The 20,000-nt window shown below is 50.9% G+C and overlaps 1 protein-coding gene across 1 annotated transcript in view; it reads right to left on the bottom strand.

Annotated features, from left to right (window-relative positions):
- Nucleotides 1–412: 412 nt before the first annotated feature.
- The window catches only part of LOC130517471 (transmembrane protein 132C-like), a 24,003-nt gene continuing 4,415 nt past the window's right edge, over nt 413–20,000 (bottom strand). Inside the window, exons 2-9 of the mRNA XM_057019378.1 lie at nt 11,579–12,503; nt 9,506–9,658; nt 6,997–7,186; nt 5,349–5,492; nt 4,533–4,741; nt 3,941–4,217; nt 2,761–2,952; nt 413–1,903 (exon numbers count right to left, since the gene is read on the bottom strand). Of these exons, the coding sequence (XP_056875358.1) occupies nt 899–1,903; nt 2,761–2,952; nt 3,941–4,217; nt 4,533–4,741; nt 5,349–5,492; nt 6,997–7,186; nt 9,506–9,658; nt 11,579–12,503 (3,095 nt within the window). The 3' untranslated portion in view covers nt 413–898. The remainder of the gene's footprint in view (nt 1,904–2,760; nt 2,953–3,940; nt 4,218–4,532; nt 4,742–5,348; nt 5,493–6,996; nt 7,187–9,505; nt 9,659–11,578; nt 12,504–20,000) is intronic.

Genomic DNA, 20,000 nt, shown 5'->3' on the forward strand with positions numbered 1-20,000 from the left:
AATCCTGAATAGTGTAGCGAGCGTTGGCACTTCCAGAGCCAATGAGGCCATGTTTCAGTGCTGATGAGCGTGCTCGCTGCAGCTGTCTGAGCGAGGTGGGTGGACGACAAGACGACTGACAACTCACTGCTGAATTCATGTTGGTCTCTGAGAAGCTTCACCTTTTCATGTGCTTTGTGAAAGAAACACATAATTCTGGCCATTAAAGATAAAGGAGATTTATGATTATTGTTGGTAGCAGCAGTTGTAGTCTTCTAACTCTTTTAGCTTTTTTCTGTTTCCTCAATTCAACTGGTAGCCCTTGATGTCATAACTTTCCTTTCAGAGATTTGAAGTAAACCGAGTTTATACAAAGAACAATTAAAAATACAAATGATTCATGAGATGAATCAAACCGAACAGCACACGCACGTCTCTCACGTCAGCATGGATTTATTCAGAGGTTTTGGCTGCGTGAGCACAAAGACAGAAGTATGGTGCATCAGTGTGGTTAGCTAATGTTAATGTTAGCTAGAACAGCGAATGTTAATGTTGGCTTGAAGAATAGTTTAAAATAGTGGACCCATGAAAGAAAGCTAGGATCTAAAATGTCTAATTATCTGCACAGGGGAGACTTTCAAACATCACCTAAGAATCCAAAATAACCTTTTTTACTGAGTCTAGAAAGGTCAAAAACAGCTAGAGAACACAGACAGAAGTACAACACATGCAACGTTGAAATGCTGATTCAGCTAAAACAACATAAACCAATTAAAGGATACCCAACAGACAGAACATTGAAGCCTTTAGAACACTGTCTAGTGGCTGAGCTGAGGTCAGCCAAGGTTCCCCCGGTTCTGAAGGCATCCAGTCCTCATCCAGGACCACCTTCACAACAGTATTCAGGACGTTTTTCCACCTACTTCCTCGGTTGCTTCGAGTCTCCAAGCTCCATGTCGGAACAAGCCCATTTAATGTCACTGGTCTGCACCAGTGCTAATGGGCTCAGGCCAGGACAGCCGTTACAGGACTTGGCTTTGGAGAAGGTAGTGAACTTCACCCTTTTCCTTCTGGTGGTGGGTGAGTTCAGAGACTCAATCTTCCCACTGGATCCATTATTTGCACGTGTGACGGCTCCATTTAAGAGCTGACAACCTTCCTCCAGGGTGCCGGCCAGATCATCCTGCTGCTGTTGCAGACACAGCTGCCCCTCTTGACCAAGCCACACCCAATCATGGGCATGTGACATCATCCCTGGGTTCTCCAAGGTCAATTGCTTGCTCCGGTGCTTGTATGCATAAGAAACACAATTAATGAGAAACACCAGGATGGCCAAGCAGAAGACCCCCAGCAGGGCATACATTCCGATCTCCAGGTCGGTCAGGCCTCCTCGTGACGCTAACATGTCCTCCTCAATGCTGCGGCCCCTAGGGATCTCACCCATGTTAGGATACTTAGAAAATCCCCCCGCCTCACTATCTGCTGACAGAGGCTTCCCATTAGGGATCACTTTGATCTTCTCTTTGATGGTGGTGGCCAAATGTTTGAGTGATCCAGTGTCCGGCTCAGAAACAGATCCACTAAAATATGGCGGATCAGGATGTTTCTTCCAGTCTCCAGTCTGCCTGGATTGTTGCTCCGGCTCACTGAGCCGGACCTGAATGTTTGCCATTCCCACAGCCAAGACACCACGTAGCTCCTCTGGCTGACACGCTTCTGATGGGCGGATCTCAACACGCACCAGCAGACCTTGACCTTCGCCCTTCGCAATGACGGTGGGCCATTTCCACTGAGCACTGCGCCGCACTTGCACCACCCGCTCCTCCAGGGAGGTCGCTGTCAGGGTGAAATGTGCTGGGTCATAGTTGTCCAGAGGAGTCATGGATCCATCACTGAACTGGAGCCACGCGCTGATAAGGGACTCCTGGAACAGACATGAGATCAATGAGATAAGGACATGCATCAGCACGAGCTCGCGCCACAGAAGAAGGGCTTTGACTCGGGTCCAGAAGCAGTCGCCTAACCAACCACACAGCTCAGAATATTGGAGGAAACATGGAGGAAAAAGCACAATCTCCCAATGAATGTTGAATAAACAGTGTCCTGGAGAGGAGTCCGGACTACGTGTCTCCAGGGGGCTGCAGAGACTGAACCATTCCTCCTCCTGACCTGGGACAACCCTAACCCTGGTACAGAGCCATGGATGTGATGGACCAGGAGAGTGGACTGTGGAGGAGTGTCCGGCCTTTGAGACAGGCTGAACTTCCTGCTTCTACATGGGAGGATCCCTTCATTCCCAGGGAGACGGTGGAACCCAGAAACTGGAGAGATCGCTTTGGACACGGCGCTGATGACCATCGTGAGAGGGGGTGCCTTTGTCTTTCCTCATGAAAGACAAACTTTGGTTTCTCCAAGGAGGGAGACGTAGCCTCGTCCATTAAAACTTCTAATTACAGGAAAAACACAGCTGGAAATGCAAATAAAGGAGTTCTAATTGATTGTAAAAGAGGAAGTGCTAATAAAAGCAGCGTAAAGAGTCTTCAGTAAAACTGGGACACGGGCGCAGCTGAGAACCTTCTTATTAATCCTTTCCTGCTCCTAGTGGCGCTAATTACTCGCATGACGCTGACAGGGCAGCTAGTTAATTAAGGGACCAAAGAAGTTAGCACTGACGAGTTAAAGAGGATTCATCCGGATGATAAACCGCTTTAGCTGCTTCAGTGGATCTCTGCTGCCGAATCGCACCAGCTAGTAAACAACCAAAACGTGTCGGCTTCATACCTGATTAAGCGATTCAATGACTTCCTGTGTGGTTGCTGTGGCAACGATGGCCCTGTTGCTTCCCCGACTGGGCTGAAGGGACAGAGAGAGTCCAGAAACCAGCTGCACTCCCAGCTCCGTCACGCTGACTTTGTCGTCCAGAACCCTGATGGTCGTCTCAGCCAGGACCGCTGAGGTCAGCGGGGACACCACCTGGACCAGGCGAGACCAAGACCAAGGTTACCGGTCACGCCTTACACACAGCCAAATGTGTTCTGGGACGCACATCCGAGAACACATCCCTCTGTTCTGTTCCTCAAGGACCCAGCGAGATTGTGATGAGTGGGTTTCCCTTTGCTAGATTTATTGAGCAGTGTTTCTTAAATCCCGTGTTTGGTTCTTTCATGGTTCTGATGCTGAGAGAGAAACGGACCTGCCCGACGTGTTGCAGCTCATTCTTTCCTAAAGGTCATGAGCCAACAATCCTTTCGGCTCTTAAATAGCCGGAACATCCTTATTAGCCAGTCGCTGCATGTTGCTGGTCTGGCCGACGGTTCGGCAGGAAACAGGAAGCAGAAGCTCCTGTTTCAAAGACCCCAAGAATCCCAATCAAGAGTTTGTTCAGGTTCAAGTGAGGCACCTCGTGGAGGCTCCTCCTCCCTCCTCCTCCTCCTCCCTCCTCCCCTCCTCCTCTTTCCTCTCCTTCCTCCCCCTCCTCCTCTCTCCTCCCTTCCCTTTCCTCTCTTTCCTCTCCCTCCTACCCCCTCCTCCTCTTCTCACTCCTCTCCCTCCTCCTCTTTCCTCTCCCTCCTCCTCTTCTTCCTCCTCCCCTCCTCCTCCTTCCTCCCCCTCCTCCTCTTCCTCTCCTTCCTCCCCCTCCTCCTCTCTCCTCCTTCCCTTTCCTCCTTCTTTCCTCTCTCCCTCCTACCCCTCCTCTTCTCTCTCCTTCCCTCTCCTCCTCTTTCCTCTCTTCCCCCTCCTCCTCTTCTCTCCTTCCCTCTCCTCCTCTTTCCTCTATTCTCCCTCCTCCTCTTCTCACTCCTCTCCCTCCTCCTCTTTCCTCTCCCTCCTCCTCTTCTTCCTCCTCCCCTCCTCCTCCTCCTTCTATTTCCCCTTCCAGCCTTTTTTCATCAGTGGACCCCCCCCCTCCACACACACACACACACACACAACACCACACCCACACACACAACACACACACCTGTATGCTGGTGGTCCCAGCCCTCGCTCCCATCAGGACGTGTCCATCCAGAACTTGAGCTACATGGGGGTCGGCCACCCTCAGCGAGTCCTTCACCATCTGCGTCACTTCCACCTGCCAATCGCTGCCCAACAGGAAGTTGTGCCGGCTTGGCCCCTCCCCCTCGGGCATTCCTTTCACATCAGCTGCATCTGCCACAAAGTAGGTGAGGACGCGCAGGGCGGAGCTCTGATACTGGGCCACACAGCCCCCCTCTTCATGGCTGCGACGCTCATCACTGTGGCGGGAGGTCATGTGATCCATTAGTGATGATGTCACGTATCCAAAGACCTGACTGCTCTCTGACAGGGACTCAGATCATCAGAGCTGTCTGTGTTAGAGCGCCACCCAGTGGGACAGCGCCCACAACTCTACTGAATTATTTAAATCAGTTGGCAACAGGACGGGTCGTTCAGAAGGAAACTGGAAATATCAGGATTGGTTCTTATCACTCTCTACAGGTGGAACCAAGATCCAGAGGTGGATCAGAATTCACTCATAAAAAGCACTTTCATTTACCAGGAATGGATGTTGGGGGGGGGGGGGGGGTTACCTGTGGGGCCTGGATCTGACGGGGACCCTCCAGCCTTTGATCTGGTTGAGTTCTGGGTCAGACACGTGGATCAATAACGGCAGCCGTGGCGTCCACACGCTCATCTGCAGCTGAGCGCTCAGGAAGCTGTAGGTGAAGTTGAGCAGCGCCCGGCTCTGGCCTCTCGTCTCTTTCCCGTTAACGTACACGTAGTCGCAGCGTTCCGACACCTGCTCCCACAAAGTGATCCATCAGTGCGTGGAAATCAGCTGACGCAGCATTTGTGAGGGTTAGCATTGCTAGCTTCCTTTCACCTCTCAATTTGCCCTCTAAATGTTATTTTCATGCTAAATTTTAACAAAGATTTCAGAGAAGATTCTCATCTGTTCAGGATTCATCATTCTACTTTTCCCTGTTTATATTCCTCTTCGTTATAATCAGGATTGAAAATGCACCAAACGAGTGGTTGCACTGATGCATGATGGGAGAGGACACATGAAGACAGGTGACTTTGACTTTGTTTCTTTCTGTCTTCTTTCAGGCCCTCTTCTCAGGGATGAAACCATCTCCTTTTCCCCACCGTGGATGGGGGGGGTGGGGGGGGGGGGGGTCAGAGCCTGTGGTAGAACTGCTGCAGATAATTAGACCCTCCGAGACTCTTCGTCTCATCTGCATGTTGTCTCACATGAACAGACAACGAGATTGTTTCTATTTTCCTTCATATTTCCCCTTTTCTCTTCTATCACGACACTGAGAGACGGTGTGTGTGTGTGTGTTGTGTGTGTGTGTGTTGTGTGTGTGTGTGTGTGTGTATGGTTGACCAGACTGTCAGCTCACCTTGATCACCTGCTCATCTGCACTTCTACACTCGGCTGATTCGGTCACGTCGGAAACGGTGCCGTCTGACGCGACCGTGAGGACCTTCACTGGAACAGCAGCTGTTCGCCCAGTGAGGACCGCCGTGTTCAAGAGCTCCGTCTCCTGTAGGACAGAGTCACGTCAGCGACTCACACACGACTGAGTGTGTGTGTGTACGTGTGTGTGGGGGGGGGCATGTGTGTGTGTGAGCATGAGTGTGTGTGTGAGTGTGTACATGTGTGGGGGGGAGGCGTGTGAGTGTGTGTGAGTGTGTACATGTGTGGGGGGGAGGCGTGTGTGTGTGTGTGTGAGTGTGTGTGTGTGTACGTGTGTGGGGGGGAGGCGTGTGAGTGTGTACATGTGTGGGGGGAGGCGTGTGTGTGTGTGTGTGAGTGTGTACATGTGTGGGGGGAGGCATGTGTGTGTGTGTGTGTGAGTGTGTACGTGTGTGGGGGGAGGCATGAGTGTGTGTGTGAGTGTATACATGTGTGTGGGGGGAGGCATGTGAGTGTGTGTGAGTGTGTACATGTGTGGGGGGGAGGCGTGTGTGTGTGTGTGGTGTGTACGTGTGTGTGGGGGAGGCGTGTGTGTGTGTGGTGTGTGTGTGTGTGTGTACGTGTGTGGGGGGGAGGCGTGTGAGTGTGTACATGTGTGGGGGGGAGGCGTGTGAGTGTGTACATGTGTGGGGGGGGGCGTGTGTGTGTGTGTGTGTGTGTGAGTGTGTACGTGTGTGGGGGGAGGCATGTGTGTGTGTGTGAGTGTGTGGTGTGTGTACGTGTGTGGGGGGGAGGCGTGTGAGTGTGTACATGTGTGGGGGGGAGGCGTGTGAGTGTGTACATGTGTGGGGGGGGGCGTGTGTGTGTGTGTGAGTGTGTACGTGTGTGGGGGGAGGCATGAGTGTGTGTGTGTGAGTGTATACATGTGTGTGGGGGGAGGCATGTGTGTGTGTGTAAATGTGAGTCTCTAGAAGTGCCTTTTTCCACCTGAGGAACATCTCAAAGATCAGGAAGCTACTGACCCACCATGATGCTGAAAAGTTAATTCATTCTTTTGTTCCTTCCAGGCTGGACTATTGTGATTCTTTATTATCAGGGGGTCCAAACAACTCTTTAAGAGGCCTCCAGCTGATCCAGAATGCTGCAGCCAGAGTTCTGACAGGTATTGACCACAGAGGTCACATGACTCCTGGACTGGCGTCGCTTCATTGGCTGCCCATTAAATTTAGAATCATTTTTAAAACCCTCCTCCTGACCTACCAGGTCCTCAGAGGCCTAGCTCCATCCTACCTGGAGGAGCTAGTGACACCTGAGCATCCTCATGAATGAGAGCCGATGTGTCTCTTTAATAATGACACATTTGTTTGTTTCTTCTGACAGACAAAAGGTTCCTGTTCCTCAGACGGACCCAGGACACCATCACCGAAGCTTTCAGGTAAAAACCACGTTTTAACTTTTGTCTGACAGAAAGAAACCAAACCATTTCCCACGTGTTCGAACACCGGTTGTTTGAGAACGTATAGAGAACGTGTTCTCTGGCATGTCTTCACGTCTTCAGAGCTGCTCCCTGACCTGTTCTCTACATTTGTGATGGGCGCAGGTGTTAGGGACATGTGGTAGAACCTTCTGACCATAGCAAGCGGCACGATTCCCCCCAGGTCCTGTTGTGCCAGCTGGATCAGGGTTGTCACCTCTGGGGTCACGGTCCGGGTCAGGGGATATTCCACTTGCCACGTTACCTCCTGACTCCACTGAAGTCCTAACAAGACGTTCATCTCCAGGTCCACCTGGAGAACCTGCTGATAAACTGCAGCCTCAGTTCTAAAGAGAAAGAACCAGAAAAACATGCGTCAGTTTAAAACGTCTGAATTCAATTCTTTGTGAATATCACAATATAACTTAATCCCAAATCTTCCCCTGATGCCCCCGATCCCCCAAATCTTCCCCTGATGCCCCCAGATGCCCCCCCCCCCATCCAACCACGTCTTTGACTGGAACATTGCAGCATTGAAGGTCTGGAGTCCCCAGCTCCATCCTGGTGTCCTCAGAAGATAAAGAATCAGACCTGCATCGATGTGGTTGCTGCGTCCATCTGGAATTAGGCCACTTTAAACTTTATTAAAACTCTTTGTCGTCACAAATTGATTTTGTAGATTTTATAGGTTATTAAACTAGATGGATGCAGCTTCTTGTGTAGTAGAGCAGCAACCAAATTATGGAGAAACAGCCTTTAAGGAGCCAGAGGCTCATGTCAGATTAATCCTGATTAAACCTTTGACAACATCTCAACAGCAGCCAGGCCAAGGAAGCCTGAGTGGACCAGAGGGGCTGAGCTGAGGTCCCGAGGCCAAGTGGGTCAGCCTGAGCAGCCTGAGCAGCATCAGCAGCCTGAGCAGCATCAGCAGCCTGAGCAGCATCAGCAGCCTGAGCAGCATCAGCAGCATCAACAGCCTGAGCAGCATCAGCAGCATCAGCAGCCTGAGCAGCATCAACAGCATCAACAGCCTGAGCAGCATCATCAGCCTGAGCAGCATCACAGCCTGAGCAGCATCAACAGCATCAACAGCTGAGCAGCATCAGCAGCATCAGCAGCCTGAGCAGCATCAACAGCCTGAGCAGCATCAACAGCCTGAGCAGCATCAGCAGCATCAGCAGCTGAGCAGCATCAGCAGCATCAGCAGCCTGAGCAGCATCAGCAGCATCAGCAGCCTGAGCAGCATCAACAGCCTGAGCAGCATCAGCAGCATCAGCAGCCTGAGCAGCATCAGCAGCATCAGCAGCCTGAGCAGCATCAACAGCCTGAGCAGCATCAGCAGCATCAGCAGCCTGAGCAGCATCAGCAGCATCAGCAGCCTGAGCAGCATCAACAGCATCAACAGCCTGAGCAGCATCAGCAGCCTGAGCAGCATCAGCAGCCTGAGCAGCAGGTGTCCCGGCTCAGCTCCAGCTCATCGGAGACTCCTCAACGTCAGCAGCTCCTTTCCACACAAGAACTAACCCTAACCTCCCAGTAGCTCCCAGTACCAGACCCCAATAACCCCCTCTGTCCCAGTAGAACCAGTCCATCTGTCCTCTCTGTCCCAGTAGAACCAGTCCATCTGTCCTCTCTGTCCCAGTATAACCAGTCCATCTATCCTCTGTCCCAGTAGAACCAGTCCATTTGTCCTCTCAGTCCCAGTATAACCAGTCCATCTGTCCTCTCAGTCCCAGTATAACCAGTCCATCTATCCTCTGTCCCAGTAGTAGAACCAGTCCATTTGTCCTCTCAGTCCCAGTATAACCAGTCCATCTGCCCTCTCTGTCCCAGTAGAACCAGTCCATTTGTGCTCTCAGTCCCAGTATAACCAGTCCATCTGTCCTCTCTGTCCCAGTAGAACCAGTCCATTTGTCCTCTCTGTCCCAGTATAACCAGTCCATCTGTCCTCTCTGTCCCAGTAGAACCAGTCCATCTGTCCTCTCAGTCCCAGTATAACCAGTCCATCTGTCCTCTCAGTCCCAGTATAACCAGTCCATCTGTCTCTCTGTCCCAGTAGAACCAGTCCATCTGTCCTCAGTCCCAGTATAACCAGTCCAACTGTCCTCTCAGTCCCAGTATAACCAGTCCATCTATCCTCTGTCCCAGTAGAACCAGTCCATTTGTCCTCTCTGTCCCAGTAGAACCAGTCCATCTGTCCTCTCTGTCCCAGTAGAACCAGTCCATCTGTCTTCTCTGTCCCAGTAGAACCAGTCCATCTGTCCTCTGTCCCAGTATAACCAGTCCATCTGTCCTCTCAGTCCCAGTAGAACCAGTCCATCTGTCCTCTCAGTCCCAGTAGAACCAGTCCATCTATCCTCTGTCCCAGTAGAACCAGTCCATTTGTCCTCTCTGTCCCAGTAGAACCAGTCCATCTGTCCTCTCTGTCCCAGTAGAACCAGTCCATCTGTCCTCTCTGTCCCAGTAGAACCAGTCCATCTGTCCTCAGTCCCAGTAGAACCAGTCCATCTGTCGTCTCAGTCCCAGTATAACCAGTCCATCTGTCCTCAGTCCCAGTATAACCAGTCCATCTGGAGGACGTCGGCTGGGATCTGGATGTTTGTAACTGCTGGACATGAAAAGATGAAAGAGTTTTGATGCTGAGACCTTTGATTTTCTGCTTTTACCTTTGAATAAACCTGTTGTCGCTAACCCTAACCCTGTGGCAGTGCAGGGTGACGACCCTGTGACCTTCACTCCTGATGTCCTGACTCACGGTCCACAGCACAGGGTCGCTGGCTCTGGCTCCCAGAAACACGGCGCCATCCTTCATCTTCAGCCTGCAACAGCACAAGTATCAGGTCAGGAAGTCGCGACGGCTGCTGGTGGTCGAATGATGGGACCAACTGGAAACCAGTAAAATCACCAGTAAGGTCACGATGGGACAGAGCTCCCCCGCATCTGTAGTCGAACCAGTACAAGACCAGTGTGGGGGCACAGAACCAGTAAAACCAGCGTAACCATAACTACATGTGCGACCATAACTACCATCACATGATCACTCTAGATGGGATCTCATCAACATCTAGTCTCTCTGTGAGGAATCTAGGAGTAACTTTTGACCAAAATCTCTCCTTCAACTCACACATTAAATTAGTCTCTAGTGCCTTTTTCCACCTGAGGAACATCTCAAAGATCAGGAAGCTACTGACCCACCATGATGCTGAAGTTAGTCCAGCATTTGTTCCTTCCAGGCTGGACTATTGTGATTCTTTATTATCAGGGGGTCCAAACAACTCTTTAAGAAGCCTCCAGCTGATCCAGAATGCTGCAGCCAGAGTTCTGACAGGTATTGACCACAGAGGTCACATGACTCCTGGACTGGCGTCAAGATCAGACTTAAAACCTTCCTCTTTGAAAAAGCTTATTGTTGTTAATTCTGTAGTTCCAGTTACTGTCATAGACAGACAGATTATCACACTTAGGGGGTCGTCTAATCAGCAGGTTATATAATAATTATATATAATAATATAGAAATAATGATCTAATCAGCAGGTTATATAATAATTATATATAATAATATAGAAATAATGATCTAATCATCAGGTTATATAATAACTATATATAATAATATAGAAATAATGATCTAATCATCAGGTTATATAATAATTATATATAATAATATAGAAATAATGATCTAATCATCAGGTTAACATCTTAGCTGTGCTGCTAGAGGCCGAGGCTGCAGGAGTCCAGAACCATGATCACCTGATCACCAGGATGCTGGAACCCTGCTGGGTCATGGTCTCCTCCCCTCCCCTCCCCTCCCCTCTCCTCTCCTCCTCTCCTCTCCTCTGCTCTCCCCTCTCCTCTCCTCTCCTCTCCTCTCCTCTCCTCCCTCTCCTCTCCTCCTCTCCTCTCCTCTCCTCTGCTCTCCCCTCTCCTCTCCTCTCTCCTCTCCTCTCCTCTCCTCTCTCTCTCCTCTCCTCTCCTCTTCCTCTCCTCTCCTCTCCTCCTCTCCTCTCCTCTCTCCTCTCCTCTCTCCTCTCCTCTCCTCTCCTCTCCTCTCCTCTCTCTCCTCTCCTCTCTCCTCTCCTCTCCTCACCAGCCTTGTACCCACCAGCCGTGGATCCACCAGCCTTGTACCCACCAGCCTTGTACCCACCAGCCGTGGATCCACCAGCCTTGTACCCACCAGCCTTGTACCCACCAGCCTTGTACCCACCAGCCTTGGACCCACCAGCCGTGGATCCACCAGCCTTGTACCCACCAGCCTTGTACCCACCAGCCTTGTACCCACCAGCCTTGTACCCACCAGCCTTGGACCCACCAGCCTTGTACCCACCAGCCTTGGACCCACCAGCCGTGGACCCACCAGCCGTGGATCCACCAGCCGTGGATCCACCAGCCTTGTACCCACCAGCCTTGGACCCACCAGCCGTGGACCCACCAGCCGTGGATCCACCAGCCTTGGACCCACCAGCCTTGTACCCACCAGCCTTGGACCCACCAGCCGTGGATCCACCAGCACTCGCCCTGGTTACAGGATACTTCCAACATTTAAAGTCTCCAGTTGGGTTTTCGCTTTCCTAATTTGCAAACAAATGACCTGAACAAACCAGTTAAATATCTGACCTAATACCAGCCAGTAAGCCGCTGCTGTCATGGCAACACTGTAATTTTTATCTGCTGTTTTTGACTGATGGAGATGAAGATGATGCTGAAGCTTTAAAGCTGATCTGGTTATAGAGGGAATATACCTTAAGCTGAAAATCTGCACCGGCAAGCCCAACGATGCTGCCAGAAATACCGACACAGTTTCCCTCTGCCGGACCGGTTTGGAGGGAACAATCACCACGAAGTGGTCGTCCAACTTCAGCTCCATTAGTGGCTGAAGGAGTCTGATGCTGCCGATGTGCCGCATCTGCGTGTGTCCCGTCGAGGCTCCGGTCCGCCCCTGCTGGTGCATGTGTGTGGACAGTGGTTTTCGAGAGGCTTCTGAGCTGCAGTCTTCCCTGTCTGTGGGCTGAACCATGTAGTAGAGCTCCACGGGGGTCCCCTGGCCCTGTTCTGAGACCCTCCGCCTACCTGGCCTCACAGTGGGTGGGCTGAACCAACTGGCCAGAGGCTCCAGTTCAGCCACGCACAAGCCCAGCTCACCTTTCAGTCTGCAAGTACCGCGTACTTCTTGGGTCTCATGGAAGGCAAACATGCTGACGCAGGGCAGCTTGTCGGTGGTTCTGTAATCATCCCAGTTCCTCCCAGTCACGTAAAAGAGCACCTGGACCTTCGGCCAGCTGGGGTGGATCTTGTCCCTGATGATGTAGGCATGGATCTTCCAGTTGAAGGTGAAGAGAGGGGCAGCCGGTGTTGGTGGTGATGATGATAAGGAAGTGATGGAGGGTAGACTAAGTGGGCCCATCGGTACCCTCAGCAGGTCTGGAGGGAGGGACTGCTGGACAGACCAGGGGCCATAGCTCACAGTGATCACAGGTACCTGCCGCGCCTGGTGGATGAAGAAAGACTCTGTGCGTGCCTGCAGGCTGGCGTTCCTCATCAAATCCTGAGTAGCCTCCTGTAGGAAGAATGCTGAATCAGCGTTAAGGATGCGGTAGCTGACAGGCAGGTAGACTGGTGTGGGGCTGAACCTCTGCAGGCCCTCTAGAACCACTTGACAATCCAGAACTGAAACAGAAAATCAAAAACAGATTATGAAGGTTTTGAATATCATTCCAATGACTGAGCCATAAAACAAGAACAGGAAGTAGTCACACCAAACACAACTGCTGCAACAGACCGAAACAGCATCAGAACCAGTAATGCTAATCAAGAGGCAGTCATCTGTGAATCTATGGCCCATAATCAAAGAGCTGGTCACATGGTTCCATTGCTCTTCATACAGCGGAGCAGGTCTGAAAAAATAATTTCACTTTTTTCTGCATCGGCATCGTCATCAAGACTTCATCACATTCATCATCATCATCACCTTCATTATTACAATGCCTTTGTCTTTCCTGAAGGTCACCTCAGAGGTTAGGGTTAGTGTGCAGAGGAAGTGGGCGCTGACCGGTTAAGCCCCCCTCTGATGTCAGAGTGGATTTCCTGTCTCTGCGGGACGTGACACACTGTCCTACTTTCCAAACGCATGAACTAAATATGTCAGAGCGGTGGGTGAAGCCACCTCCAGTTGAGCCTGAGCAAGTTCCTGTGTGTGAGAAAAGCCTCTGGATTACATGTCAGGCGAACATAGACGAAAGGGGAGATTTGTGTGACGGTCCTGGCAGGAAGCCTGCTGGAGGACTGGCAACCTCTTGCATCACTGGTTTCATGTCACACATGCAGCAGAACCTCATCAGTTGAGCTCTTCATTTGGCCTGAGAAAGGATGGAGCATCAGAGCTTTCCCTGACTGACATTGAAACACAGCACCTGTGGAGATCTTCTCCACCTGCTCCTCCTCGGTGTGTGTGGCCCACTCCGATCAGTTGCTGGTGCAGAGAGTGAAGAGGAAGAGGAGGCTTCATGGCTCACGTGGAAATGGGTCATAGCTGTTGATGCCTCTTGTCATCTCCTCTGTAGGTAATAGAAGATCTCAAAGCTGCGGCCTGATTAAAGGTCTACTCTCAGTCTGCTGATCTGATTTTGGTGTCTGCCCATCACAACAGAACTTTATCTCACATAAAACAGTTTAAAATGTTGGATTCAGAGGAGAGAAACCTGAAAAGAGCAAGAACCCCTGTGAGAGCATCAAAACCACCAGAAGAAACTCAATGCAACCTTTATGTTACTAATAAAATGACCAAAACTGATGGTAGAATGGCATCTTCTCCATCAGCATCCTCCCCACCATCAGCTTCCTCACCTTCCTCACCTCGCTCAGCTTCATCATCACCATCAGCTTCCTCACCTCCATCACCTTCCTCGCCTCCTTCAGCTTCATCACCTCCATCTGTGGTGTAACCTAACTGTCTTCTCTCCAGCTGGAAACATCCCCTTTTTGACTGTATCCGTTTATTATGTATTTATTAACTATTTTTCATTAAAAATGCTGTTAATTCTTGCACCCAGGTCTTCTTGACTTCCTTTGGTGCGATTTTTGAGCCTGTCCATGACCTCAGCTCCGTTGCTGGTTATACTGGGGCAACTGGATGTGATGGGACAGAGAGAGGACAGATGCATGTGTGGACCACAGGTGGACCACAGGTGGACCACAGGTGGACCACAGGTGGACCACAGGTGGACCACAGGTGGACCACAGGTGGACCACAGGACCTGTTTAAACTATCATAACACAAAATGCTGCCTCAAAAAAAAAGAATGATGGCCTTTACTTTCACCACAGGAAGCTTGAAGGAGAACATTGAAAATGTGTGTGATTTATTCCGTCCGCATCTGCAGCATCTGGAACGCTGCTGTTCCTCATGAGAGAGACTGAAATAGATGCAGCTCCTGATTATCCACAAGTCTTTCATCATAAATGAAAGTAATGAGATCTTTGGAAACTTTTTTAGGCATCATCATTAACAAACATGGAACATTTCCATGGTTCTTGGTCTTAGTTGATTGGCTCACTTCCATGTAAATGGATGGCTGTGCAGTCATTTCCTGTCAGGTGAAGCTTGATATCCACCTCAACAGCGTAATGACTCCTGCAAAAGCTCCACAGCTGTAGAAACAGTGGTTCTCATAGCTGGAAGTCAAAGGAAAGGTCTTCATTCAGGAGCAGAGTCCAGGCCAGGTAGGAGTCCTCTGACTGCCCACTGAAACTGTTGATGGCCAAGGTAGAACTTGTGATCGCCCAGTTGGACCTCTGGCTGCCCCAGAGATCTAAAAGTGGACCTCTGGTGGCCTGGATGACAGTGGCTGACACGGATCCTCCAGCTCCATGTTTCTGACTTAAATCAAAAGGTTTAAATCAGCTTTATCTTGTTTGTTTCTCATAATAGGAATCAAAGTTGCTCTCAACTGCAAAGCTGGACGATGGTGGTGTCTCCATTGTCACGAGTTTTGATCGCGGTGTTGTGGCCGTGCAACAATTTTGTTTAAATCAAATCAAATCAATCTTTATTTATATAGCATCTTATACAATCAAAATTGTTTCAAGGCACTTTCCAGAATCCCAGGGCCTGACCCCAGACAAGCAACAGTGGCAGGAACAACTCCCCTTTAACAGGAAGAAACCTTGAGCAGGACCAGGCTCATGTAGGGGGACCCTCCTGCTGATGGCCACATCACCTGGAAAAATCACTCAAAGCAAAAATAAGAAAGAAAATAACGAGGAAGGAGGTACAAAAGGTAAAGGTGGAGACGGATGAGCTGAGGAGAAGATGATAATATTCCAAGACAAGATGATTTCCTACAGCTGAGCTGAAACTTTATCTGTGACACATCAGTGTGATAATGAACACTAAACAGCGTGTGTGCTGAAGGTGGTGGTGCTGTGAACCAGAGGAGAAGTAGAGTTTGCTAGGCTAATGCTAGGTTTAGCCAGTCAGTGCCGAGTAAGCCTCAAGCCCCACCAAGGAGTTTTTCGGGGCCAATCTCAGTACCTACCCTAGAGCAGAGACATGGTTAGGCCTCGTAAAAGTGCCTGTAATGGGCCTTTGGGGAGGTCCCTGCAGTGGAGACACACACCAAAGGCCCCGGCCTCATAAAATTGTCCAGCGGTTCCTGCAGTGGAAATGTGCTTATTCAGAAATGCCACAGGAGTGATGGGACCATTCACTCCAGGGGAAATGCGGTTGCAGATAAAGCTGTAAAAGAGGCAGCAGGACTGGATCTGCTGGGGATGTGCATGATGAAGACAGTGGAGAGTGAATAAATGCAGGACTTAAGACTCCATACACTCGAAGAGTGGGGGCACGCACAAGTGCAGGCAGAATGGACAGAACAACAGCAATGGGAGGAGCACGGGGCCACAGTGGAGGAGACCGGGACAGAGGAGAAAGGACAATGTTCTCTGTGGAAAGGCCCCAAGGGGCAGCTGGTGGTTCCGAACAGATTCCTGGCCCAAATGTGTGAAGAGGCCCATGGTCCAGCGCATGTGGGGGTGGATGCCATGAAAAGACTTTGTGTAAATATGTGGCATGAAGTGTGACATTTGTAACCAATTTAATCCACTTTTAGGACTGAGAAGGGGGCGTTCCCAGTGAGGGCCCCAGGAGCAGAGATAATTATGGATTTTACTGATATGGGAGACCGGGCGCTATTTATTGGTCATAGTAGACGCCTGCTCTGGATGGCCTGAAGCGTATTCTACCGCTAAGGAGGATGCAGCAGCAGTAAAGAAAGCATTGGTGAACCATTTTATACCAACACACGGGTTCCCTAGAACAATCCGGTCCGACAACGGATCTCATTTTAAGAACAAACACCTGAGAGAAGTAGAGACTACAATGGGAATTAAGCACAAATTTGGCACGGTTTACCGCCCTCAATAACAAGGGAAGGTGGAACGAATGAACTCTAACATCAAGACCAAATTGGCTAAAATCATGAAGGAAATGGGACTAAACTGGGTGGAAGCGCTCCCGTTGGCCCTCGTGACAATTAGGCACACTGTAAATAGGGCCACCAGGTTTACACCGTTTAAACTCCACCATGGAAGGCCCTTCCCAAGACTGGGACACCCCATGACCGAAGGAGCGGCGGTACACCCCAAGTTAATGTTTAAAATACTTAACTACATGTTGTCAAGTTTTTCTCTCCAGATCCTACCAGAACCGCAGGAGAAACCCGACCTCATAGGGGAGGAGTACCTGCTATTGAAGGTCCTTAAGAGGAAGTGGCAGGAACCGAGGTGGACGGGCCCACATCGAGTCACAGCGCGCACCGACACAGCGGTCCGGTTTGAAGGAAAGGGAGACACCTGGTACCACCTCTCGCAGTGTGCCAAGGTACCGAAAACAGCAGAGGGGAAAGGGAGCAGCAGGGGTCTGCGACGTCAGAAACCCCCAACGCCTAACAGGTGAAGTGCTTTAACCTCTCCCTGCAACGGCAACGATGGATGCGAAGGTGCAGAAATCCTCTATGGTAGCAATGCAGAATAGAACGGCCTTAGACATCCTGCTGGCTGAGAAGGGGTGTGTGTTTTATGTTTGGAGAAATGTGTTGCACCTTTATTCCCAACAATACGGCTCCGGACGGCTCCGTAACTAAAGCCCTAGAAGGACTGAGGTCCCTCTCTTATGAATTGGCAGAAAACTCAGGTGTGGATCATGGACTTGGCTCTTGGATGTTCCAGATGTTTGGCAGATGGAAAGGGTTGATGTTTTCTATACTTACTTCTTTAGCCGCTTTTACAGCTGTTATTATGATGTGTGGCAGCTGTTGTATCCCATGTATCCGAGCTTTGTGCGTACACATGATTACTGTTGCTGTAGAAAAGGGAACCACCAATCCCAAGATGATAATGCCTCTCCGGTCGGCCCCTAAGGAAGAGGTGGTGAGGAACCGGAGGCAAGATGGATGGATGTGATCTCTACTTAGAGATCAACAGGGGGAATGTTGTAAAATATCGCAACTTGCCTTTTATGCTATAGCTATTTTAATGAAAGTAGAGTGGTTTCATGGATAAATGTGAGAAGGGTCAACTGGGAAACTTTATGTGAGCTTGTTTGTGAAGAGAACAGAATAATAAAGTGTGATATCTGTTTGGGTTAGGGCTCTCAAGGCTGTGCACCTGTGCGTCGGCCGAGGGCCGCTTCGATATAGTCAAAACATGAGCAACGTGACTCGGCTGATGCAAACTATGTAACCATGGAAACGCCTTTTGCTGTGTTTTGTGCTGATTTTAATAAAAGAACCAACTCTGGGGTGGAGTGGGACTCTCTCCGGGACAGCGCGACAGCAGACGTGTCTGTGACGGAGCGGAGCCCCCTCGTACAGGGTTGAAAAGCAACGTTGACTTCTGCTCTCAATTTGTGGTGAACTTGGTTCGTGCGCCTGTCTGAGTACACTTCTGAAGATTTCAACGTCAGTGGCTGTTCTTAAGGGAGGCACTGACTCCGCCTACATGAAGGATTCATCTGGCATCTGCTGGTGTGACGAAAAACTGAAGTTCGTTTACCAAAAAAAGCAGATCAGGTTAGTCCTGTAGACCTAGTCCTAGAGGAGAATGTGGTCTATAAAAAGATCAAGGTACAAACGGTAATAGACTCAACATGTCACAGCCCCTTTTCTCCAGTTCCCTCCTGTCCCAGTACTTTTCCACTGCCCTGCTCACATCACACCCTCTGATCACCACACCTGCTCTCAGTCACGGATCACACACCTGCTCTCAGTCACGGATCACACGCCCGCTCTCAGTCACGGATCACACGCCCGCTCTCAGTCACTGATCACACACGCCCGCCCTCAGTCACGGATCACACGCCCGCCCTCAGTCACGGATCACACGCCCGCCCTCAGTCACGGATCACACGCCCGCCCTCAGTCACGGATCACACGCCCGCCCTCAGTCACGGATCACACGCCCGCCCTCAGTCACGGATCACACGCCCGCCCTCAGTCACTGATCACCACACCCGCTCTCAGTCACTGATCACCACACCCGCTCTCAGTCACGGATCACACGCCCGCCCTCAGTCACGGATCACACGCCCGCCCTCAGTCACGGATCACACGCCCGCCCTCAGTCACTGATCACACGCCCGCTCTCAGTCACTGATCACACGCCCGCCCTCAGTCACGGATCACACGCCCGCCCTCAGTCACTGATCACACGCCCGCCCTCAGTCACTGATCACACGCCCGCTCTCAGTCACTGATCACACGCCCGCCCTCAGTCACTGATCACACACGCCCGCCCTCAGTCACTGATCACACGCCCGCCCTCAGTCACGGATCACACGCCCGCTCTCAGTCACGGATCACACACCCGCTCTCAGTCACGGATCACACACCGCTCTCAGTCACGGATCACACACCCGCTCTCAGTCACGGATCACACACCCGCTCTCAGTCACGGATCACACGCCCGCTCTCAGTCACGGATCACACGCCCGCTCTCAGTCACGGATCACACGCCCGCTCTCAGTCACGGATCACACACCTGCCCTCACTCATCAATCAGCTCACCTACCAGTGTATATATTCTCCAGCCTCACACTCACTCGGTGCCAGATTGTTCTTCTGCTCTCATGCAAGACTTTCCAGTGTTGTTTCCCTGCCGGATTACCCGTTGCCGACCCTGCCTGTCTTCGTTCTGCCTGCCTTGCCTGTTCCCCGGACAACCTACCTGCTTTCTGCCCCTGACTACGACTTCTGCCTCAGCGTCTCTGGTTCCTGTCGGTTCACCTGGTTTAGACTTCTCCGCCCGGCCCCGACTTCGCTGCTGCTCGTCCCACTCCCCGAGCCTGCAACCCATAGACTTTGTGCGGGCCCAGAAGAACGGACTATTTCCTGTGTTTCCTGGTCTGCCTGAGTTCCTGTTTGCCCGTGGGTTAATAAAAGTCATTACTACGGTCCAGCTTTCCAGAGTGCTGCATTTGGGTCCTAACTGCACCCGTCACACAACACCTGTCTCCACTGACTGACTTGATCCTGAAAAACTTTCAGCCAGAAATTTGATGTCCTTTTCTTGGATGGTTTAGTATATTTCAGGTCCTCAGGGTCCTCCAACAGCAGATGAGATGTTTAAGGGATGGATGAGGCACAGAAGTGCTGATCTGAGTTGCTGAGCTCAGCATGGAATAACTGGCTGATACCTGCATTTGAAAGCCTGCCTGTCCTGTTCAGCCCAAGACGAAGCTTCCCTAATTACCCTCACGGTTCTATGGAAGATCCCCATTTAATCCGGCAGAATGTTTGCAGAAGATTCTCAGATAAACAGATGAGAGCCAGGAGCGGAGAGCTGCACCCTAAACTTTTTAAAGGTTCCTCAGACTGAGATAACATTTGTTGAGACCATCAACAGTCAACCCCAACAGCAACAGAACCCAACTCTGTTAGTTGAGGGTAACCTTTACTCGCCCGTGGAACCCACCAATGCAGAACCCTGAACAAACACGAAGGGTCTGCTCTTAGCTGCAAAAGCTGGTACCCATGAAGGGTTAGGGTTAGGGTTAGGAGCCCCACAGAGGGTTAGGGTTAGGGTTAGGAGCCCCACAGAGGGTTAGGGTTAGGGTTAGGGTTAGGAGCCCCACAGAGGGTTAGGGTTAGGGTTAGGAGCCCCACAGAGGGT

Source organism: Takifugu flavidus, chromosome 20, assembly GCF_003711565.1.
Source record: "Takifugu flavidus isolate HTHZ2018 chromosome 20, ASM371156v2, whole genome shotgun sequence".
In the NCBI taxonomy this organism is placed as follows: Eukaryota; Metazoa; Chordata; class Actinopteri; order Tetraodontiformes; family Tetraodontidae; genus Takifugu; species Takifugu flavidus.